Consider the following 26159-nt stretch of genomic DNA (forward strand, 5'->3'; position numbering starts at 1 on the left):
GTAAAACCTCTAGGCCTCATCCACTTAATTTTAAAATGCCCTATATGCAGTAAAACATAAGGGAGCAGTGCCAGAAGTTATATGAAAGCCATACAAATATTCTCCTTATACACAAGTTCTTAACTCCACTGCCATTAGCTACCCCAGGCTGCACTTGCACTTGATCCAACACTCAAGCTGCGAGCAGCAAAGCTAGTAGGAAGTGTTTCTAGCAGCAGAGGGCAATGAGAAAGTTCTGTGCTTAAATTACTCTTGGAAGGAAGTTAGCATCCTCTGAATAATTTAACTACAACCTTACCTCTCCCACTACTTTTCAGCAACTTTCCTTTCTTCTCATATGACTAAATTAATTCGCTAAAGACTAGGTTATAACTGGGTTAGAAATCCAAGCCGTATCATGCAGGTCCAGCCTGTCAAGATCAGGTCAACACTGGGTTTCAGTCCATACAATTCTGATAACTTAGTTTTATAGCTTGACTACAGTGAACGACCCTGAACACTATGCATCAACTACGCGCCAAATATGACTTAACTAAACATTCTGTGTCAGATAATGTTGTTTTTAAAAAGATTTTCTACCTGAAAGTTACAGTAAGTACAGTAATTAATGCTGCAGATATTAAGTACCCACATAGCATAGATTAGTATTTTGTAATAGGCAGATATGCCAATGTTTACTGCACTACAACTTATATAAATGTGCAAGCTGTGAAATGAGAATCCCATTTTCCGTCCGCTTATCTGAATACTATTCTTGTGAATTGGGTTCTCGATCTTCATCATAACCCTTGGTCTTAAAGCCAACATATGAAGACAGAATATTGCCATCAAGTTCAGTACTTATTCAAGGTGTATATTCTGAGTTAATGGCTTTCTGACTCTATGGATGTAGGACTGGTGCTTCAGCATTTGTTGTGTACCATAACGCAAAGACTGCAAAGTAATACCACTTATGTTTACTTTATTAGTACACCAACGTCCTACAAATTTTAAAAAGTAATTAAACATTATTGAAGCAAGCATTAAACGCAGCCCTTCAGCTTGAAAAAATCACATAAAATTGATTTTTAAAATAAATCAAACTGTAGCAATTGCCAGCCTCCAGTATAGCCCCCCCCCCCCAGTAATTTACACTTCTTCATTTTGAAAGGAAGAGCTGGGAAGGAAAAGTGGAAAAAAAAAAAAAGAAGAGAAAAAAAAGACAACTGAACTTGTCTGTATCAAAATATGCTTTTACTGCTATTACAACATAAAGCCATCCTGTTCAACTTCAGATAGAGAGTTCCCTAATTGAAGGATTTAATTACCACCGCTGCTCATCAGCAGTCAGAACTGCTACCGTTAGGGCAAGGTAATCTTCATAACTAGCTGTGCATTTCCTTAGTGATTTTTGTTTTATGTAAAGCATACTGCTAAGATTTGAACTGCAGTGTTGTGATGTATTTGAAACCATGCAATAGTATAAACCAGCCTCAACATTCATGTAGCGTTGCATTTGAAATGAAGGGGCTAAATAAACTAAGAGCTGCATCACTTAAAGAACATAGTGCTATACTACGTTTTAATAAGAAAATTTAGATACAGAAAAAGTAGGGTATGAAAATAGTGTTTTCCTTCTTGCATTATAACTAAATTACATTAAGGTTTTTGTCAGTCTCACATATTACATTTAAACTCCCTTATTGATGGAATGGAAAGTATTCACATGTACATGATCACCCAGGTGTAAACTTGCACACAGTAACAGGGAGTAGCTTTGTAGAAGATTATGACAAACCTTTACAGATTAAATGAGGTATTGCACAGATTAATAAAAAAGCAAAAGGCAACAAAAATATACAGCAACTTGGTAGAACATTTACATGATAATTTTACAGAATCCATAGACAGAAAGTAGTGTTTAGTATATCATTCACCTTAAAAAATATATATATATAATATATGATCAATCATCCCATTCATCATCATCCTCAAAGTCTTCTTCATCATCTTCATCCTCATCTTCATCTGCAAGACAAAAAAAGAAATCAAGTGCATGCACCGAATTAACACAACAAAAGTGCTATTGATTTCTTCCACAACTTTCTGAAAGCAGAACAATCAGCTCAAGGAGGTCACAGCAATACATCTGGCAAGACTTTTAAGATTTCTAGCTGTGACATTCAGTTTAGACAGATACTGGCCAAAAGTGGAGTCTCATTTGTTTCCTCCCTCTCTCCTTTCTCTGGTAGGAAGTATCTATCTCGTTTTATGCAATGAGAAAAAGCAGCACAACTTCTCATTTAACACTTACTGCTCTTTCTTAGGAAAGAGTGAGAGAGGCCAGTTTGTTCAAGAGTGGGTTCTAAACTTCAAGGACAGATTAATTTCTGAAATGTTAGAACTGCTCCCCCAGTTTTACTACACAATGGGATTTCAGTTTCCCGTGCAAGCAGATTAAAAAAAAGTAGTGAACTTAAGTCCACTGTGATAACTGGAATACTTTTGTCTGTGTAATCCACTTCAATATCAATGATCATTGTTAACTTTATTCAGACTTCTATTTTTTATGTATCCTTATTTTAAAATTGTAATCTGTTAAAATTAAGCTACTTATTTGTTAGGCAAGTAAGAAATAAGGGAAATGCAGTTTTTAGTGCCCTTCCCTAGGGAAACGCTGCATTTAGTGCCCTTCTGGTAATTACGTAAAGCACCAATAATGGAGATTACTACATGAGGCAGCAAATCATCCAACTATATTGCTCTTAGTCAAACATTCTTCAGATTGCAAGTCCAGTTTTGGTATCAAGGGAAGTTCTGGAAGAAAAATACATCAGAGTCCAACAGAAGAGATGTGACTGAACAGCTGCACCACAGCTCCTGAGCTGTATTTATTAAAAGCTCTTATTTGAGAGATGCAAATCCTTTTGCAGCCTTATTTTTTTCCAAGTGCTCAAGTGTGAGAAGTTGTTTCAGTATTAGCACAGTACTAGACAAGTACCACTAGTTATTTGATTTCCATCCAGCAGATGGCACCCAAAGCACACTGGAGGAGTCTTTGCAAGAGCCTTGGCTTCTGAAAAGCATTAAAAGCCTGATCTTTCCAAAATATTTTGACACCTCCTTTCATCAGACTTCTAGTGCACAAGTCAGTTGTTAAAAAAACATTTATAAGGATATTGATCTTCATTAGCTACTTTTAATTCAGTATTACTTCAAACTCCTATACACCAGTAATTCAAAGCAGCAGAAAGCCACCATTCAACCCATCACTAGGGGTCTGCCTAGAGCACTCTGGATCAGACCATGTGCTTGAAATCCATGCTTCTTTCCAACAATGCTGGATAAAAGCGTTAACTCTTGGAAACAAGACACTGTGAGGTCAGAAAAGTTTCATCAGACTCACCTGAAGAATGAATGGCTTTGCTCCTTTTCTGCATAACTTCCATTAATGCACCCACAATTCCTGAGGTGGGTGCAGGTGTAGGTGGTGCACTCTCCTGACCATCAGATACCTAGGGGAAAAAAGGATACATCAGAAAGATACGATCAGCAAAACAGAACTTGTGCAAGTTGAGACAAACTTCCTTATAAGATTAGTGAGTTTGTTTTCTGCCAGAAGGAAGAGTGAAACTGCAGTTTGTTTCTTCAGCTCAGGCTGAGCTTTTATTTATAAATAAAACCAAACCTTTTCTCTTTTGCAATACAACCCAACTGTAGCTAGCTCATAGACAAGATGAAATATTTTAGCTCTATCACGAAGCGAGTGCTCAACTAAAAAGAAAAGCTTCTTAAGATGTGTGGCTGCATAATCATTTATCTTATGCTTGGTATATACTCAAAATATCTTTTGTTGTTTGGGTTTGTTAACCAATCTTTCATTGTCTTTGGGCTGATAATCCCTTCTGAAAGTAACAGACCTTGATGCTACTTATCTGTGATGGCAAATGAATATTAAGGTGCCCTCACACTTTTCACATTAGAAGCTTCAAGTGCAGAGGAGTGGGAAAAAAAAAAAAAAAAGAGTACCCACAGGCAAAATAATTTGGAAGATACTCAGTGACAACAAGTAGTAATAATAGTGATAGTCTGAGCTGCAGCAGGAACAGCAGAGGTATCCTACACAGGCAGCACTTTTCCAGACACAGGAAGCCACCTTCTTGCAAGACTCGACATTTTCAGAGCACAGGTCCCTAGGACTGGGTGTGTGGGAATAATAATATTAATAATAAAACATCCAGTGTTTGCCTTCCAATACCATTAACTGCTGAATTCATCCCCTGCAGTTGCTTAGACTATTTCACCGAAGTATTCAGGATACTTGTGAAAACTGCTGAAGTACTTCACAGCCACAGTGCTGTGGTGTCATCAGTGCTTAAAGCCTTTCAGCAAAGTAAGAAATGAGTTGGAAAGGAGGATAATTTCATGCACCAATACTCATCAAATATGAGTTCTAAGCATTTTCTCAGTACTACTGCTTAACGCATCAGTTCAAAAACTCTGTAAGTTATGATCCAGTCCAAAGCAACCACAAGTTCACAGTACAATACCACAGCCATTTCCAGGTCCCAAGGAGACACAGATGAGAAACAGCTTTTACTCACTGATTTCAGCTGTATACCCTGTCGTATCTGGTCTAACAGTGCATCTCTTCCTGAGCAGGACACTGGTCGACTGTTCTGTTCTACTTTCTTTAACTGAGCTCCTTCTCTGATTTGATCCAAGAGTGCTGCTTTGTTTCCTGCAGGAACTGGGAGCTGGTGATCAACCTCTGAAGGAAGGCCTGGTGGTGGAGGAGGACCAGGAGGAGGTGGAGGAGGAGGAGGTGGTGGTGGTACAGATGACCCACTTGCCGGTGGTGGTGGGGGTGGAGGAGGGCCGGATGGTGCAGATGACGAATGCACTGGAGGTGGTGGAGGATACATCCTGTTTGGAGGAGGTGGGGGCACTGTGGCACCAGGTCTGGATGGAGGTGGGGGTGGAGGTGCTGCTGTGGGAGCTCTTGAAGGAGGTGGAGGTGGTGCCCCTCGGCCCCTAGCAGGGGGAGGAGGAGGGCCTGAGCTATGGGGAGGTGGTGGTGGAGGTGGAGGGGGTCCTCCTCTGCACGGTGGTGGTGGAGGTGGAGCTGAAATGAAACAAAAGCAAATTACAGTTACATGCTACTTAATGCCCCTAAGTCTTTCAGGCAATCACAAAAAGAAAAAAAGGCTTTGGCCTTGCCTTTTGCAAGGATCTCTGTGCCTGTGCAAGTTTAAGTTGAATATAGCTGAAGATAAGCTATGCTTATATGAATGTAAACCAAGTGAATACAGCCCCTACATCTGTCACATTTTGTAAAAATCAACACTGCAGGAAGCAAGTGCAATACATAAAAAGACTGAAGTCACAGAAAAAGCTGGGTCATTAATTCTGGCTTGATCCTATGGTAGTAATTTTCTTCATAATCCAAGTATATCTTAAATTATGGTTGCAATTTCTCATGACAAAACAGAGTAATTTCAAAATATCTTCTAAAATTTTGCTGAGCTAGGACAGAAGGCAAGGGAAAGAGGTTTTAGAAAATACACTCAAGAGTGAAATACAGAATTTCCACTGTATTATCTACCCGTTATTTTATTGGGAAATTACATAGGCAACTATTTTTTGAGGCATCATCTTCTAGTAACAATAAAAAACCTAATGCATTATGATGAGGCACAAACTGACTTGTTCTTTTAACTGAAAATTAGTTCCAACGATATCTATGGGAGGGACAATAAAAAGGCAACAACTTCAAGGCTACCTCAAGGCACAGGATCACTTTTATATGAAGTGACCTTGAAATGTACTTTCTCTGCTAATGGCATTTTAAGTAGTACCATCTCCTCTGCCATTAAGCATCTAATGGCTTATGGTACTTCAGGCTGTGCGGTTGTTTCATGTGACTATTTAATAATCCAGGTGCCATCATACAACAAAGAAAATTCACATCTGATTTCACATACTTTGATAATGAAAAGGGTATTTACACTCAAGAAGATACTTCTTTACCTCTTCTATTATCTCCTTCCTGTTACATGCTAAAAAAGTAGGCTGTCTGTGCTGGAACAGAGGGGACATCCCTAAAAAAAGGGATTTTAAAGTAGGAAACATTAGTGCCTCCTTCCTTGCTCATCCCAGAGAAACATACCCCTCCTAAAATTACATGTTGTCTCCTTAAATTCCACAGACTGCTGAACTGCTGGGTTTGGGGTTTTTTCCATTCCTTCAACACAGGGAGAATCTCCTCTTAAACTTCATGTATTTTGCGAGAGACATACTGCCAACATTCTGGATTGAATAAATAAATAATTGGGAAAAAAATCCCACCAATTTTTGGCTGACATAGCCATGGTTTCCTTTTCGGCCATTGGAGGCCAATATTTTCAAATATAAACTTACTCAGCAAGCACTACAGTCAGCTTTTCTGTATTGCTAAACAGACATAGAACATGATCATGCTCCAGCATCTGTACTGTCTGTAGATTTTGAACACAACGCTGAAGTTTTCCTGTGGGGAAAGGTTTTATTTGCATTGTATGGAGAGAGATGCCATATCCAATCTGTGGAAATAGAGCTCAGGAGTTTTTACACGGCTTGTCTGCAGACAGCTAGAGCAGAATGAGGGAGGAGGAGCAAGGAGGGAGGCACTATTACCACATCCTCTCTCCCTTCCCCCCCACAAACAGATGGTACAAGGGAAGCAAGAAGATAATTCCAGTTTTTACAAATGTAGATTAATTTGAACATGGCTATTAAAAAAAGAAATTTTTTAAAAAAAAGAGTATGTCAAATCTTCTATTGATGGCATTGTCACTAAAAAAATCCAAACACCAACAGTACCAAAATGAGGAAAGGGCAGGAAAACCAAGAGAGTAACTCCTATCTGAGCAGAACAATGTGTCTGCAATTCTCTAGTCAGCATCCTAGCAGGGTGAATACATAAGCACAGAAATTCTTGCAATGCAACACAGAAAAATGTGTTTCAATTGAGAAAGAACACTTCAAACAGCAGTCAAGCCTACACATAAAATAGTATAATTTCAGATAAAGCCACTGGAATATTTTATCTACCTCTATCAAAAAGCAGGAAGGTAGATCATTATCATGCACGTTAAAGATGAGGCAGCTTTTCTTTCAATCGTATACATGCAAATGGCCCTAAAGTTAACACATCAATAATGGAAAAATGGGCATTTAAAAAGTATTTTAAGGTTGTTTTAAGACTCAAAGGCAAGTCTTCTCAATCCAAATTTATTGTCAGCAGTTTGGGATCAACAACTCTGTAAACAGAATTAAGATTACATAAAGAAACTGACGGATTTCTTACTGAGGGAACAAATATAACTAAAATTTTGCTTCTAATTTAACTAAGAAATCTGACTATAATTTTTAGTATTGCATTCAAACAGATGTGGACTAAGGTTTCTCATCTAGGAAAGAAATCACACAGCAGCATGAATACTTTGAAGCATATGCTTAGATGCCAGCTCAAATACATACCGCTCCACCGCGGGGGACCTAAGGAATAAATGTAACAAAGTCACTGTACCCTGAATCCATACCTCTTCAGTCACTTGAACAATTTATTCACTAGCTTCAAACAGCTACAATTTCAATGGCATTTATACCATATTTCTCTTGAGAAGTGTTCTAGGCAAATTTTGGAAGCTTGACATGGGCAGTGCAATTTTCAGACTGACTCGCTGTGTTCCACTGGATAACGCATCAGGCGAGCTCACATTTAAAGGTTAGGCAGGAAACGGCTTCTTTGAGCACCTTCTTGAAGCAGAAGCCTCCTGAAAAGTACTACTTTTTACTTCAAAATATTTGTACAAAATTTGGAGGCCTCTAGCTATTGCCAGGTTCCTTACACGGTGTTGTCAGGGTAAACGGGCACCACACATACACACATCAGACGTGACACATCCTGACAACAGGAATATTGCTTCTAAGATATTAATTTCCTTACAAGATTTATATTATGAAATAGATATAAAACACACACAGTCTGAAAAATCTATATGGAATATACCGCTTAGCTTTACAGTCAAAGTGTTACAGGGAATTATTTAACTGACCTACGTAAGGTCCTTAATCACTAGGGACCTCTCAGGGGTCACACACGAGTATTTTTACATAGCACAGTGTACAGAAATATTGTGAAATCCAATTGAACTGCAGTGACATGATGTCCAGAGAACAGAAACAAAAATTGCTCATCACCAACAGTTTCTATTCTAATTCTTTAAGGCAAAAACCACCCTGTTTTTTACATGGAAATAAAAGAAATCCCACCTTGTCTGCGCAGTTCATTTTTAACAGCTTCCACACCTCCTGTTTTTTCAATGAAATCATATATGACCTTTGAAGTTTCTTTGTCTTTTAGCTGAGCTTCTGAAATTCCACACAGATCAAAGAGGTTTTTCAGTTCTGGGTCTAAGTTGTTCACCTGCAAGTCAGATACGTTAGATTTAAATGGCTTGAAACAGAAAACTTTGAATTTATCATATGTATTGATAAAAAAAGCCCACAAACTCTGGAGTATAAGAAGAACAGCAAAGCCAAGAATATGTCTCTGGGTTGGCTTTTCAGTCAGAAAGGACTATTTCAGAAGACGTAAGTACTTGCACAAAATCTCATTTGGCATGTTTTCTCCCCAGTCCCAATTATCTACTATTTCCTTCTACCCCAGCATCTCTTTATGTTTGAATCATATTATAAAAATCATGATTTATAGTTGTTTTGATGTACAGTTAAATTTATTTCGTGTTAATCTCCACGACTTACATTGAAAAGCCTCTAAAGCTTTTAATTATTTAGCGTCTGGAAAGCTTAAATTACTTACATCAAAACCTGTGTTTGGATCCCAACCAACATGTCCAATGTGTCTAAAAAAGCAGAAAAGTCCATTTAATCAGCATGAAAAGGACCTCAAGTAAAATAACAGGACATCAAGATAACTGCAGATTCCTATCAGCTTCAACCTCTAGGCTTGTAAATCACTGAGAAATTCTTAATACCATCATGTTGCCAGCACTCCATGTTTTGGGTTTCATTTTGCCAATGGCCGGTTCTAGAAACAGAACACAGTCTTCAGGAAGTCTAATTCAGAGTTTTAAAAATACCAAATGAGCCATTAGTAGCCAACATAGTGCAGACTAAGCTTGTCAAATGACAAGGACTGTTTTACCATAATACAGTGCCCAGTGCAACAGACCTTATATTCTTGCTTGGGTCTGTTAGTACCACCACCATCACAAGTTTACTTAATGAGATCAGTGATCAGTTTTGAAGCTCGATGGTCAATTTTGGTCTTGGTGTAATTACATTAGTTAACTACTTAGTTTGAGGGGCAGGAAGTAACAAAAAAAAATATTTCCTAAATACACAGTGTCATAGCCCATTGTAATGTATTAACTGGCATAGGGAAGTTGATGGAAATTTACCAGCAAAGACAATCTGACCCATACATCTGTGTATCTGTGCAATTCATGATGCCCTAAGAGGTTGTGAGCATCCAATTCAGAGTTCATTTAATTGCTATTAAAGCTTATATGGAGTAGAGTTAGCATTACTTCTCATTTATTTTTCATTCTTCAGAGTGAAATAAGTTACTTGTACACACAGGCTGTAACACATGCTTTGCAGAGGTCTTTTTTAACGAAAACACATACTCATCAGGTAATTGCAGCTCTTATGTTACTTAAAAGACCATATACAGCAAGAAGTTACATTAATGTTAAATCTAGTTTGACTTTTTCCCCCCTCAGAACACTCAAAGTCCACATCTGCCTAATAGAAGGCATTTAAAATTGTATCTACTGATTGCAGCCTTGATCCAGCATAAACAGTGACAGTGTTGGTCTTCAAAAGTATTACAGCACAAGTTCCACAGAAGTTGTCTCACTGACATACTTGCCTAACATTGCCAAACACCAATTCCCCTATGTTTGTACTAACCCAGCAAATAAAGTGTCTTACACAGTAAGATGACACTTAGCACAGCACTCTACCAGAAAGTTAGCTAGACCTTAAGTCAAACAAAACAGACTTTCAATCTTCTTTCACAAAGGTCCACCACCTACAATTTAACATTACATTTAATGATATGGGAACATACATTCTGTTTGAACTTCATTTAACATCTTCCCATCTTATTTATTCTCAGCTTCACTAGGTCTCCTTTAGTATTTTATGCATGCACACTGTATTTTGCAATGGTCAAAAGCTCTCACACATGTCCCAAATTTCATTCTGTATCTGCACAACCCCTCACACAAATTCTGATCAATGGGTACACACACTAATGCAAATCCTCATTTACAGTTTGGTCCCCAGATGCTGAAATCTGTGTCAATAGAGCTACAGCAGTGACCAGCCACCAATCACTATTCCATTTTCTTTCTTCCACTCTTCCTCCTTTCCTGCATTTCTCAGTTTAAGTGACACTGAAAGATGTGGCGCTTCACTGATGCTCAGATCAGAAAAAAAGGTGGCTGATGTCTGACACATCTAAGCAGTCTGGCTTGGGAAGCTTTTTAGCCCATCTCTCCTTTTACTTTCCATCCACTGTCCCTTCCCACAGAGCATGCTCTCAAAACACTGCACAGTACCATTCTGTAGCTGGTAATACCAGCGTGACTTCTATGGAGTTTTATTCTGGGAAGGCACATCAGTGGGAGTGATGCAAAATAATGGTTTCAAAAGAACAAGACATTCCCTTGGCATGTAAACCTCACACTGGGTTTCTGATATTTCACAGAAACTGATCTTTCCAGTAACTAAATTCAAGCTATTTAAATTCCTGTTACTTTAGCAAATAAAGTACACTTAATTTGAAGAGGCAGAAGATTAAAATACCAATTTATAGTTCAGGAAAACAACAGTTCATCCAGTAAACTGTCCAAACCCAAATTTCATGAAATGGAAGCTTAAAATGGTACATTGTAGCTATTCTAAAACACTGAGGATACAGAAGAAACAATATTAGAAAAAGAAACCCAACCCACTCCGAAAAGGTGTGCACAAACATGCTTTACTTCCAACACCAGATACAGGCACGAGCCTGTATTGCAGAATAAGCAAGTTTGTAAACAAAGTCAGAGTTAAACCCACAGCCAAGTCATTTCTGCTGTTGTGACGAGCGTGGTCCCACGTGTGCATTTTGTATGATGAAGCACAGCTAAGGAGGCACAGCCCTACCAGTAATAGTGTCACAGTGTTGATCACTGAGGCTGAATACCAGTCTGCACCCAGCTGACCACTGCAGTAAGACACTTCTATTATGCAGCTAAATTGTTTTCTAAACTACTTTAGGGTAGCATGCTATATTCTTTCTTTACAGTTTCAGTGAACTCCTCATCTGTGTATAAACTTGCTTTTATGCCCTAGAGCATTCCAGCTAGTGTTCACTGTCACTGTAGTTCAGGTTATACACAATAGTCACACATTTAAAAAGCACCCCAATCCAAACCAAACCCCAACTCAAAAAAATACTTACTGGAAATTAGATGGTGTTCCAATATCTGCCTTTGTCAATCTTCTCTTTTTAGTTTTTCCTTTCTTCTTTTCTTTGGTATATGAAATATTGTTGACTTGTGGAGTATAAAATCTGTTAGTTGTAATTTCTGGGTTTTTTATGTCAACAGTTGCCATTGGTAGATTTGGGCCTGTGAAGGCAAAGTACAGGCAAAGTTTTTTTAAAAAAAGGCATATTTAACATATTAACCTACAAACTTTCCTGAATGTGTAAATACTTGTTCTGTAGCCATAGTGCTACATGCCACATGCATCTGGCTAGATTCTGGATGTTGAAGCTGAAGATGTGCTGGATTTGCTGAAGAAAAAAAATAGCCCAATGACACTAGAACAGAGCAATGGCAGAAACATTTTCTAAACTAGAATTTGATTTTTAGATTGTCAAAAAAGTTATTTCTAAACTAAAAAGTTTTCATGTGCATGTAACACATGGAAAGAGACATTAAGGTACAGTGTAGCTACAATCCTAGAGAAGATTAAAGGAGTGCCATGAACCCAGTAACACCCAACATGCCACTACCCTGGCAGCAAAGTAAACTTAGTTTAAAGGTGAGGGAACCTTTGCTCACTAAGCCCCATGTAGGAATGCTTTCTGCCATCGCACACACAGCTAGAACATCACAAGAACTTCAGATGGCTGCCTTGGACACACTACTGTCTTCAAGCACACGTTTTCACATTGCTCACTCTTTGATAGGTCTGAAAATATAGACTCCTGCCAATTTCAGTGTTGCACAATGCTAACAAATAAATCTCTCTAGCACGTTTTTGTCTCAGGTTTCTCAGTTTTGACAGACTGCACTCACCACAGGTACACAATAGTAATATTTAAATACTAAGAGGCATTTTGTGGATTTCCCATATATACATACATATACGCACACACCCCTTAAAGAAACCTGCAAAAATGGTAAGTAATCTCATTCATCCAAAAATGAAACCAAGCAGTCAATTTAACAACAGTTTGGCCACAAATAGTTTGAAAAGCATCCCCCACCACTGAGTTACTACCCAATGACTAGCAAACCAACTAAAATAAGGCTCATTCATCCAGTCTTACTGGGTAGATGATAAATCAAAATGCCTTGTTAGTCTTTGATAAATCTGAACTTTATTTTGACATTATTTTTTCATAACTGCATTTTGTATGGATAATTCAAAGTTCTCCTAAGCATTCTGAAAGGACTGACACGCCTTAGGTTTCCCAGTCCAAAGTCCTAATCGGAAAGGAGAAGGAGACAATACAATAGATAACACAGCTGACATTTGGAGTTTAACACCTCAGTGGGAAGCACCTAATATTGACCAGAACAAGAAATAAGAACAGAAACAGGACACTGGCCTAGACAAAACACATCTAAACTCCTACATTCCCTGCAGGAGCCTTAAACTCTAAAACTGCAGGAAGAAATTCTGAAGTGTTTTCTGCTAAGCAGAAATGCTTTGATCTAGAAGTGTTATGATCTAGACAGCTGTCCTTTGAGAATACCAAAAAAACAAAGTCAATCACATAAACATACAATCAAGTAAACAATTTGGACTTCTAAAAGTCACACTTGAATTTAGCACGAATTCACTAATCGCCAAATATTATTGCCCCAAAACTTAAAAAGTGGAGTTAAGTAAATATTCAGGATTAATTGAAAGTTATGGTCTCAATTTCATTAGATTCAAAAACAAACCCAAGAATACAATAGGAGCTCATTTTCACTTCAATCTCACTTTCTCACTGTGATAGCAATATTTGTTGTTTCAAGCCCTACACTGAGGTTCAATAAGCAACAGGCACCTTAGCACATCTAGGAAGCTCTTGATACTCTTCCTCACAGTTCCTAACAGTCACTGAAATTGCACCTTTGTGCATATAAAACCCTGAAGTAACCATACATAACCATGTAAAGCAGCAGCCACTTGCAAACATAGGTTTTATTCTGCTGAGCTGAAATTAATGACTGATAGCCTGACACTAATAATATTCATACCAGAATAGAGGAAATTTTTCTTACCATCAGGTTTAGACCTTAGGTGTCCACGAGGGATAAAAGAACCTTGTAAAGAATTGTACTCTTCTAGAACTGCCATATTTATATCCAGTAAAATTTTTCCCATCATAAGACATGCACCTTCCCCATCGGGTGCAGACAGCTCAATAAAAGAATACGAGAGGGGCATATAGAGCTCATCGTTAGGAAGTACCTGACAGTACAGTGGCCTTAAGCATCCGTTGCTATCAGTATCTGTGACATCTTCAGAAGGGGCTCCAGAAAACGTGGTACAGAACATCCTGAAATGTTAATCCTATGAAATTCTCTGTATTTTATTTAGAGCCCCTCTAGGCATCTGTCTCAGACTACAGACAGCCCTACATTAAATGCAAACTGCTCTAGCTAACATCTGAAAGAAAATTCTGCCACATGGTCCTTAAAGATTCTCTCAAAACCTAATTCTCTTACAAATCCGTATTTCATCCAGAGCTTCACTAAGAGGTCAGTTCAACCACTTTAACTCTTCTTTATTTGTATAAAGAGACCTAGCTATTACAAATGAGTGGAACATAAATACCAGGAAATTACAGACTAATACATTTTACATAACTGCTAATGCCAATTTGATTTTAATCCTGCAATTCTACAAAAAAAAAAAAAGTCTAAATCCCTACCACTGAAAACGTCATACAGAAAGACAGGGTGCTTTATCTATGCTGCTTCGACGTATGCAGAAAATCCAGGCAAACAAGCCTCACTAAAAATTCCCCACAGTATTTCAAGCATGGGTCATGTGAGTACAGAAATGTGACTGTTCTTGTTTTTCAGTTTTTAAAGGTAATTATGCATTGACACCCAATACAAAGAGGCAGGTGTTTACCCTCCCCCTCGGTAGAATTTCACTGCATATGGAGAGCAAAACCAAAACACTAGCTGATCCTACAACACCTCTTTATAGTATGTATATGATCTAGTCTGAATTCTGAATACAGAAATGCAGAGTCTGTATGGAGTATAACCACCTGAGGCTATAACCTATACCCTGATCATGTCTCACCTGTTGACTACAGAGGGCATGATCACACTTGGCTCTGTCAGCAGAGAAGACAGGCATTATAGAATTTGACACAATCAGAAAAGAAAAATGGACAGGTTGTGAAAGAATATGTGGATGTCCCAGGGAAAGTGTTCACTAAAAAGCAGAGGTGGTCAGAGATCTTTGACTGGAACACTGGGCATAAATCTATGTTTCTATAGAATTTTCAGGATAAAGGCATAGGACTAATTGATGTAAGTTTAGCATGTAAGTATTTTTCTCACAAATATGCTGCCTGAAGTTTTACAGGATGAATTATGGAGACTATTTTAAGCACAAAAGGTCTTGCATGGTTAGTTTTAACAGGTTTTGTTTTCTTAAATCTTATGCCAATCATACATAGCAAATTAAAACAAATTGTTTGTGTTACTGTTGGTACAATTTCCAGTAGAGACAAAGGCTAAATTTTTTTTGTAGTATGTGGCACTATGCAGCCACCACATCTGTTCTCTTTCCCATCTGTGCTGCAGATATTGCTATCAGGGATGGGCTGTTTAGTGAACAGAAACAAATGTTGCTCAATAGGCAGAGAAGTTACCAGCTTTCTTGAGCTGGAAGGTTTTAAGATGGCCATGGGTAGTATTACTATGACTGTTTTAAAACTAAACAACCCAGTCCCAGTTGAAAGAATCTATACTAAAAATACCTGATCTAAACTGATGATTGCCTGAATATCTTCAAAATGTAATGTTTATTAAAAAGAATTCTTTGAGAAGTACTCCAACATTGGGGGTGGCTTATTTGGATATAAAGGAGATCAGCATTTCCTGTAATTCGTGATTAGGTATGCATTACCTACTGTGGTGACCTAACAAGATGCTTGGATGTCTTGGATGGCAGAAATTTAAGATTACCTCCTCAAGCCATAAGAGGACCTCAGTTGACTAGAACTTTGGTCAAGCAGCAGGCTAGCATATAGTGGTATGACCTCTGATCTGGATCACTAACAGAAATACTACAGGAGAAAGCACTTTGTGACTTCAGTGTGGATCCAGAACTGGAATGACTCCAAACTTGATGTGCATTTTTCACTTGGTTTTAGGATGGTTTAAAAAATAAAAAATTGGTTTAAATTGATACATTGTTTTAATGAGAGGATCTCCTGAGGAACCTGTACCTTCACAGCAGTGAGATGTATTCCTGGGAGGCAAATAGATTCAAATAACCCTTCCTGCTTGCTTAAAAAAGTTTAATAGATAGCACATGGCTAAAAGGCCACATTACACAGTTAGCCAGAGACACTGAAATTGAAATTTTATGGATGTTTTAATTAAATGTCATAATTATGCCTGCCGTTAGACAAACAGGCTTACTTTTAATTTCAACATTAGTTTCTGTATAGTGAATCTATATATGCATATTCTGAAGACCACACAGCACATGCAAGGTACAAAGTTATCTTCTCAATCTAAGATGGATGGCCTCTGTCCTATTTGCAATAAAACACTCCTCCAAAAACATCCTTTACAAATGCCAGATAAACCAAAAATCTTTCAAGCTACAACTCAACAAATCCCAAAGAGCAGCAACCAAAAAATAAACTACTGGTCTCCAGAATAAGAGTTAAATGCTTTTGCCACCACATGCCTATCTGTTATGGTTTAACCCAGCAGGCAGCTAAAACAACCACACAGCCATTTTCTCATGCCATCCCCCATAGCAGGAGGGGGGAGAGAATAATAAAAAAAAAAAAGCTAAAACTCATGTTTAGTAGGTCAGAAAGGAAAATAAAATACAGTGATTCATGTAAAAACCTTACCATTTGGTGGGTCTCGTCTTTTTTCTGTTGAGAAAGAAAAAGAGCTATTAATTTACAGGTAACACTGGAAAATTTTTTTCTAAATTGTAATTTTTAGTGAAGCTTTTAAAGACCTTGAATGCAAATTTAAGAATCTAGTCTTCTTGTTGTGCAGTTGAAAGAAAGCATTACAGAAAAACAAAAACCAAATCTGAGACAGTAATCACTGATTTCAAGTGAGCAAATCAAGCAGAAGCATCAGGAAATAGCTACTGACTTGGTTTCAGACATTTTGACTCCAAAGTAAGGTGAAATAGTCCAAAAGCAGCTGTTTTGGTACGACTTCTGAGCAATATTTTTGAAGCATTATGCCTTCTGGTTTCTACTGAATTAAGACTGTTCCTTCCCTTTAATCTGAATTATAATTAACACTTTTATACAGTATTATTCTCCTACAGAGCCTATTTTTTTGGTTTTTGTTTTTTGCAAAGTAAATAGAACACAGAGGGGCACGTCACTTCACGTGCTATCCAACAGGTAACTGAATAATAAGGAACAGAACTAGAATCTCCTTAGGAGTATTCAGATGCTCTATTCACAACAGCAGGCAAACTATTTCAGACTATGAAGAATCTGGATTGATGATTTCAAATGTAGCTGTAAACATTTCACACCTCACTACTCTCAGGCTATAATAGTAAATTCTCCTTTCAGAGACATCTTTTTCACCGATTATTAATTCCCAACCACCACATTTACCTACCCTGAAATCCATCACAAGTAACATTTACCTACCCTGCAACTCCTTCAAAACCCCTTACACTATTTGTGTACCTACACACACACAGAGTCTTAAGAATTTTGGATTTAGCAGTACCCATATGGGTAAGCAGTTTGTCAGCTCACTACACCAAAAAGTCACGGCCCTGAGGAAGGCTGTACATCCCTTCCTTTCAGATCTGGAGTATGTGAACTCTACCAGGGACTTCCCAAGAGTTTTGTAATAAGAATTTCTAGCAGACATTTCACTTTTCAGCAAGTCCCAAAAAATCTTCTAGCTTACTGTATTTTTCTAGACACAAACATAAGGGGAAGTAAGAAGGTGCCTCCACAGAGGGAGTTGATTTTGACCAAGCAATGTATTTTATTTTTTTTAAATCAACAATTTAAAGCATGCAAGGCAAGTCAGTCTCGTATCAATCAGCTGATCTTCAAGTAGAAATAAAGAACCTGTCAAGGTCATCAAACCTTCAGGGGAAGAGACCAGTACCCCTTGATAATCAACTTCTGCTCAGCAAGCCTTCTAAAGACAGTTGCCTCTTAGCTCAAGGCAAGTTGCTTTCAGGTAGCAGTGGAGAACCTCAGCAAGGGTACCTCAGGAAAAGATATCAGGTCTGAAGACAGGGAGGGAGGAAAGGCTGTTTGCCCAAATACTGTGCTTTCTCTTCCTAGAATATTCAATTTAAGAAACCACTGATGTTGTACTGCCAAATAAAAAAAAAATAAAATAATAAAAGGCCAACAACCCCAAACTCAAACTCAACGTTTGGAACATAATTAAGAGTTTTATTCAGCAATTCAGAGAGAGCAAAGGAGATCTCGCAGGACTGATTGCAAATCACTGGGCGCAGGATGGGAAGCTGGCAGAAACAGGAGGTATTCATAGGAAGTGTTAAGTGGCCTTGGGCCAAATCATGGGAATCCATCACTGTTTTCATTAGAAGAAAGAGTTCAAGAGAAAAGATAGTGGGAAATAAAGCAAGACATTTTAAACACTTCCTGTCATTTTTTCTTGGTATATAAAAGATTAATTTGTGGCCCAAAGATACCAGATCTGTTTTTCTGTGGTTCTCCCACTGATGACTAGAAAATATGAACTCCTACTCTGAAGTGCAGAAGACCAGCCTGGAGAGTGGTGGATTTTCCTTTTTTGAAAATGAAGATGCCTACCGATCCAAACCAGACCAACTTCACCAGCTGCCTATGTCCAAAAAACACAGCTCCCTTCCACAAGTATTCCTCGAAACAGGAATGATCTCTGCTGAGACTTGAATCCAAAGCAAGCTGAACACTTCAGAGATACCTTTGTCTCTCAGGCAGCAAAAGCTGTGACCAAACACACACACAAAAACAGCCTCCCCCCCTCCCGCCCCCCCCCCAAAAAAACCCCAACCCTCTCCATATTAAGTATCCACCTCAGGAGCTAAAGGCTTGTGGAGGAAAAAAGGCAACTTTGGGGCTCCCACTCATGAGATCTCTGAGGTCCACAAAAATTAAGTCAAGAAGCATCCTACTTCAGAAAGGCAGAAAGGCAGTTAGAGCATCTCTCTTCTACAAGTCTCTGCTGCCCTTTCACGGCAAAGTGCTCAGCACGTGTAGGAGGAGAGGACATTTGTGTGTGTACACACATCAACATTTTTGAGGCAAGATAATAAAATGAAAACTAATGGTACCTACATGCAAGAATACCCAAAGTGACAATGCATTACACTGGCAAGCACTGAGAACAGAAACTGTGGTCACCCTGCTTACTGGTGGAACTATTTGGGATTGGTTTAAGTAGCAAATGTAGAGATTATTTAAGTAAGTTTACCAGAAAAGTTAACTAATTATAGCAATTTCTTCCTACGCTAAGATGAAGAATTTAATTGACTTTAAGAAAACAAATCAGAATTTAGCTAGATGAAAACCAGCTGATAATGAAAAGATTAAAACAACATACCAGTAATTCTTTCTCTGCCTTTCTCCCTCACTCTGTTCTCTATTAGATACTTTGTACATCTGCAAGCCTTTGTACATTCTTTATTTGGAGCCAACCTTTCACCTCTTAGAAACTCCAGATGCATTTGCTCAGGAGCTGTCTGAATGCCGGAGTGCATTTCATGCAGAGTGAGGAAGAGCAGAATACTGTTGCCTCTTCTTGCAGCCATTAGACAATATTTTGTGTACTAGTCTTGGCACTAAGACATAATTTTGTGAGCCAGAACTGCTGTTCTTGCTGCCTTCCAACAACATAAGCTTTCCGTAAGACTCCTGGAAAAGTCTCCTAGCAAGCCCTGAATGGTGTAACAGTCTGCTAAGTGATCACGTGGAGTGTTCAATTCAGCTGAAAGCACATCAGGTGGTATTGCTATGAAATGAAACATTTTGGAAGGCATGGGAGTAAAAAACAGAAAAGCAACAAAACCACCGGACTGCTATCTCTGTATTTGAGAAGTTAAGATGCTTTAAGAGTACACACACACAATTTATATATACATATTAAATAACATATAACTCTTACATGTCACTTGTATGTGATATAAGCATTTTTCTCTATATATAAACACCAACAGAAAGTCAGCTTTGACTTGGGCAAATGCAGTGCCTGTTATTCTAGGACAATTAGTCCCATCAATTACAAATACAGAACTCCATCTGGTGGCTTGATTAAGCAATCTCATGGCTGTTTCAATTACTGTTTTGCATCTTTTAAGAAAAAACATTCTTGTTTTTTGTTTCTTTTTTTTTTTAATTAAAGTTGCCTTCAAGTTGCATTTGGGGTGGGGGAGCCGTTTGTTTGTTAAAAGACAATGTATGGATTAAGCATATCCTAGAACATGAGTTTGAGCACAAACCCCAAGATACTAGCTTCAAAAGTAACATGAAAAATGTACATGTCCTGTGGAAAAAAACCCAAACAACAAACATGAAGGACAGAGGTGAACCTTTGTCCTGTGAACAGTAGGTTTGACTGAACCACTATTTTCAAAGTTTGTCATAGCCAATAATGCAAACACATTTCCCAAGCCATGTCTGTGCACTGTATCAGTGTTTTAGACACATAATAGAGCAAAACTTCAGGAACAGGAGATGCAAACTGATGCAAGATTGATTTTACAAAACAAGTATGTGAAATATTAATGCTATTTCTTAATAACCCCACTTCTCATGAAGCCATATGATCTTATTCTAATACTGAACAGAGGGAATCTTAAAGAAGCCATTTAAGCTTTTGGAACAACTGCTCTGCACCTAAGCCATCATCCCTGGATGAAATCCAAGTAAATACACATACTTCATGTAGGTTGCCATTGTGAGGATGGCACTCCAAGATAAAGTCTTACATTAGTCTACACTGCATTGCTAGTGGAATTCAATTCCAGAATGGACTAAAACACACATTCTGTAGCTACACTACAGCTTACGGCAAGCCTGAGCACGTTCACGTGTCCCCAGCCTATGGCTTATATCACCCGATTCTTCAGGGACATATGGCTGTCTGATAGGCAAGTTGTTTATGGGCTCCCTGGAAGAAGACCAGGACAAGATCTGTAGGAAGCCTGAGCTCCCTTTAAAACACTGTGTTCATGAAGCATCTCGCAGCTGGGAGAAAGCATGCTGTGCTTCAGACTGCCCTGTGCTAAGGACAGTAGAGGCACATTATGTCTTCTGTTCTTGGCCTCCGTCAAGAAAGATCACTAATTTTGAATAAAAGATATTTCTCTACTAACACTGGACCAATGCCAAAAATTCATTCACATGAAATACTGCACATACCAGATGGTAAAATCTATGTTACAACCCACTTGGGCTGAATTTAAACAAATCAGTTATAAACAGCCCAGAGCTAAAAGAGGGTTTAGACAAATGTGAAAACAGCTTACAGAAAAATTTCCAGTTTTCCCACTGAAAGCTCACCATTTTTGCTTAATCCCAATCTATATTTTCAAACACCACAACCTTGGAGTCTTGGCTTATGAGGAAACGTACAGCAAGGAGCATCAAATTAAGTTATTTTGCAAAAATATTATTTTTGCACAAGAAAGAAGTATACTTCAGTAACACAATTGCTCCTAAATATCAATATAGCAGTAGTGCCTCAAGTACCTTTCAGACATAGAAATAGATTCCTACCTCCCCCCAGAACATCACAAACAAGCCTGAATTTAAGATTAATTTGAATATTTACCAGATTTTCTCTGTCGTCGTCCAAGTAAATCTGTTACTGTTTTGCGGAATAGTTTAGCTTCTTCTTCATTAGCAAAATTAAGACCAACTTGACATGTCTGAAAAACATTAATATTCCCCCACCCATGACTAAGAAAATGTTTCAAAGGCTTTCTCAAATGTCTTCTTGCACCTTCTGAAGGTATAATCAGAAAAAATCATCACTGCAAATTTGGAACCGAGTCTTAGCGAAACATTCTATCTTAGTAATGTCTGTCTACTAATCAAGTTTCTAGAGATCAAGACTAACAAATTTGAGCAAAATCTTGAAATCAAAGGAAGGGATGAAAACTTGTACTTTAAGAATGTATGATACTTCACAAACATCATCTGTGAGTCAAAATTAAAGAGGGTTGAAAATTAACAACTGGATTTTAGGCTTCTGTCCTATGGATTCATTTTCTAGTTAAGATACAAAAATATCTTTTTATAAATAATTTTAAAAGACCTTCAAGTAACACAGGAAATACTTTCATAAATAAGTTACAGAATAAAATAAAAACCTCGTTTACACTAAAAGATGCTACTGTTCAAATTAAAGGCATTTTAAAATAGGTATTCAAAGATGATGTTGAGACTCACATCTCCAGCAAAGGTATGAAAATATCCTCTAGGACTATTATATACAAAGTTATTGTACAGCTCCTGCTCCCACAATAATTTCCCATCCTGAAAAGAAGAAAAAAAAAAATTAAATTTTAAAACCTTTGATGAATTGCAGAGTTCTAACTTGTTTCACAATAGAACCTATGAAGAGTTGGAAGCTGCCTCATGATAAGCATCTACCTTGCTTTTAACCCAACAAATAAGATCAATCAAAACACACTGGAACTTCCATGGGGTCACTGTGTTCTATTCAAAGTGCTGGACATTTACCTCAGGCTTGACTTGAATACAGGCGAGATTTTTGTTCCCTTTAAGGCAACTTTAAGAAGTTTCATATATTTAAATGGCATTATACTTCTGCACACCAGGAACAGGTTTCTCAAAGTCCAAATAGTCAAGTCACCAAATCACAAAGCCAAATAAAAGTACCAACTGGCAATCCTGAACAAATCTGTGAGACTTCAAGCACTGAATGCTGACAGATAACAAGCTGTTCCTGGCTGCAGAGATAATGGGAAGCTTTCCAAAGACTCAAAGTCAGCGGGACTTATGTTTCTCAGTATCATTTTTGTTATGAAAACACATCTGGGACACTTCACCTCTTAGTTCCCACTGTCTTGAGTGAAATTTGTAATATGACAAAGATCTTTGTATAAATGTATATATTGTGGATGGAGAAAAACCCCACCCCACCCTTTAATGTCATGCAGTTTTCACATGCACCAAACACACTAATTAAAAAGATCACTTCCACTTCTATAGAAGACAGCAACTATTTTTTTTTTTAAATATCATCCAGAAGTAGTGACACCCCCTAGAATTTCAACAGCTATCCTTATCAGGGACATGATACTGACTCTCTGTAGTTTGACTAATCAGATCTGTAGAGGACTGCTTCTGTTGGCTGTAAAAAATTGCATCTGATATTTATTTGACACATATCTGTGAAATAATTTAAATTTAGAATACCTGAGAAAGTTGCACTTGCCAATTAGTAAGCACTGTAATTCACTGCTTAAAAGTACAACCATGGACTTGAGGATTTCTGAGTTAGTAGCTACAGCCACCTACATTTGTGCAATTCGGAATGGAAAATGAATGCAACCAAGCTTAAAGGGCCTGAAGAGGAAGGAAAGATGCTTACCTTAATGTCAAATACTCTGATAAAATACGACCTCTGAGGATTGTCCTTTACAAGGCAAGCTACACCACAGCACTTCTTTGACCACATGGCATTGCGATCTGCTGCATATATTTGAACAACTGCTGAAGACATCGTCTACAAAAAAAGAGAAGTTTGATATTATTTTTAAGGTTAAAAATCACAAATTCTACATTTCATCTTTTATCAAAGAACCTCTTGATTTTGTTCTTTGTGCTAGGCAACACCTTTGATGGTTTTTCCCATCATGATTTCATGTGGTAAGACAGTAAAGCTCAAACAACCCCAAATCACCTCTACACTTTTGATTTCTACTTCTACACAAGATTTAGATAGCACAAGAACCCACCCAAGCTTTTTATTCTTGCTCATAAAAATTAAAGAGACTTTGCCTGTAAGCAGACCAGTAACTATGGTGGTCACATAGAGAAGCCCAATTGTGCAACTAGATTTCTTTCTGTTTAGTGTTCCAAACTGGATGGAAATGCAATACTCAGGCTAGAACTGTAAATTACAGAGTGCCTGGAAACACTCCCAGGTACTGGAACGCAACTGTCTACATGGTCTCTGGCACGGTGTTAGCCTCTGCCAACTAGCAAACTCCTAAAATTCCTGGGCATGGCCTGAGAATTCACATGAGCTAGGCTCATTCCCAGTTGGCAACCTGAAATAGTCCTGTTTTCAAACTGAGAGATTTTAATAAAAGATGAACATTATTCCACATCAGATTGCTTCAGTCACTGGGAACGTTCCAGAGCATGTATTCTATTGTATGGTGTATACTACCTTTAGAGTCCAATGAGGACTTTGGAGAACAAATTGGAATCTCTGAAGAAGACAAAGACATAAAACTTAGTCTGTCATGGAACAGACCAGAAGCTATCTAGCCCAGAATCCACCCTCTGATAGCACCACAGAATCCACCCTCTGATAGCACCCAACACCTAGGTAAAAGAGTACACCATTACACTAGGGGAGTACACCCCCAGCGACTCACAGGTTGGAGCGCAAAGCTCCCCTGAGTCACCGCACATGTTTTACAGCTCAGGATGGATTTTTCCTTCGTGATTTTATCTATGTACTCTTCAGACCCACATGAAACAGGCATCACAGCACTGGACAGGACTGTATTTCACAGTTAACTTACACACTTCGTGAATAGTTAGCTACTCTCAACTACAAGTTTGCCACCTGCTAGTTTCAGTTGTCTGTCCCTCTTTGTTCTTCTACTGGAGAAAATGTTACTGGCTTCACAGTAGCCTTTCCATGATGCTCATGCTTTTACACATATTTGTCACACTTCTTTGCTCTGTAAGTTCTCTAGTGTTTAGGAAATTATACTAGTTTTAAACCTTTCATGTGCCAAGAAAAAAAATCAGCCTCATCACCCTCACGTGGATGTTACCTACTATATCCTTATTTGATTGGGGATGAGACTTACTCTGTATGAATCCAGTTTGCTAGTCTTTTGAACTAATAAGTTGAGGGTCACAGTAATAGTGATTTCTGGTTTGTTCTCTATTTCTTTCCCTGTACGTCCAAGAGTTTTATTTCCTTTATTTTCACTACAGAACATTGTAAGCAGATGTTTTCATAGATTTGCTGTAGTTCTAAGACCCTTCTGGCGGGACAGTATCTAGCCCAAGTAATGGGTTTTCCCTACCTGCTCTACAAGCATTACTTTGCCTTCACCAACATTATTTGCTAAAACAGTTGACATCTAGAACGTAGGCGTGCCTTATTGCATTGTAAGAATATCTACTAAATATCAACAACTCCCATGTCACACGTTTCAATGGGTTTAAAATAACTGAAATAATAACCTGAGTTCCATGGGATTTTTTTTTTTTTAATAAAAAAAGCAAAGATTCCAATTTTGTTAAAATAGAGTCAAAGTAATACAGCCAGACTGCCAGCTAGTCCTTGGGGAAGGCTCTATAACCTTTGCCCGAGAACTGTGATCTAACTTTCACAAGCCAAGATACAGTTCTGTTCCTCTTTGCAACCACCTCTTCAGAAGTTGTCAGACTGACTACTGATCTTTCCGGTAAACCTACAGAAAAAGTTCATGCGTGAAAGCTTTGCAGTTTGCCACCTCAAATGCTCTACAGCTAAGTGTAGAGTAAAATTTATCTCCCTATAACCTACAAAGTAATACAAGTCACTGAATCAAAACCGGGCTTGTCAGATGAGTAAGAACAGACTCCTGAATTCGCCACAGTACCACAACACGTTAGCTGACACTAAGTCACAAGTATATGAGAGACCATTTTTCCCCTCTACAGTTGTAACAAAGGCATCACATTCAACCACAGCAACTATCCCACTGTCAGTTGAAGAAGCTGCCTCAACTCTCCAAAACAAGCCCACATCCACAAACTTCCCATCAACAGGACTACCCACCCATAGAAATGGTGTGGGTAGCCTTGACAAGAATCATGTAACTTAAATTCAAGGCACAGAAGACAGTGATCTGTGTCAAGAAAGGGCTCCCTATGCATTACCTCCTATCGTATCTAGCAACAAAAGCACCAACTGGATTTTCTGGGAAAACCAGTAACTGTTGTAACTCAATGACTGCATGTAAAACCCTGAACCAGCATCCACCCCATCAGTAGACAGAAGAATATTACACAAAAAAAAGCGTGCCCTCATTCTGCATAATCATAACAGATGTAATGTGACCTTGTAAATTAAAACTCTACTCATAGGGTATCCAAATTTGAGAACAAGGTGTTGTTTTGAGGCCTACCAAGCTCAGAGTTCCACTACATTTTAGTGTAATCATCAGCATTGTGTGAATTCCTAGCATTGAGAGCCTGAGACGAGGCTTTCACATGTTAGAACACATAATTGCAAATTCTACTGTTACACCACTATCATTTTTTTTTAATAAAAAGACAATACAGAAAAGAAATGCAAGGTGTATTTTTGCAGGAAGGATGAGAATAAAATCTGACTGCTTTTACTTAAGCCACTGTTTGCTTTCCTCATGCAGAGCAGGTGCTTTATGCTACCCAGCTTCTGAAAGACAGGTGGCAAAAA

General features: G+C 38.2%; 1 protein-coding gene across 1 annotated transcript; it reads right to left on the reverse strand.

Annotated features, from left to right (window-relative positions):
• Positions 1-1584: 1584 nt before the first annotated feature.
• On the reverse strand, positions 1585-24690 carry WASL (WASP like actin nucleation promoting factor; the record flags this gene model as incomplete). Its single annotated transcript, XM_084280182.1, has 11 exons — positions 1585-2007; positions 3386-3494; positions 4584-5104; positions 8296-8449; positions 8846-8888; positions 11501-11669; positions 16379-16402; positions 21309-21405; positions 21929-22015; positions 23097-23231; positions 24556-24690. The coding sequence occupies 11 exons, from the start codon at positions 24688-24690 to the stop codon at positions 1946-1948; spliced, it is 1536 nt and encodes a 511-aa protein (XP_084136308.1). The 3' UTR covers positions 1585-1945.
• Positions 24691-26159: the final 1469 nt, after the last annotated feature.

The sequence above is a fragment of the Gallinula chloropus genome (genome assembly GCF_964237585.1).
Source record: "Gallinula chloropus genome assembly, chromosome: 1".
Lineage (NCBI taxonomy): Eukaryota > Metazoa > Chordata > Aves > Gruiformes > Rallidae > Gallinula > Gallinula chloropus.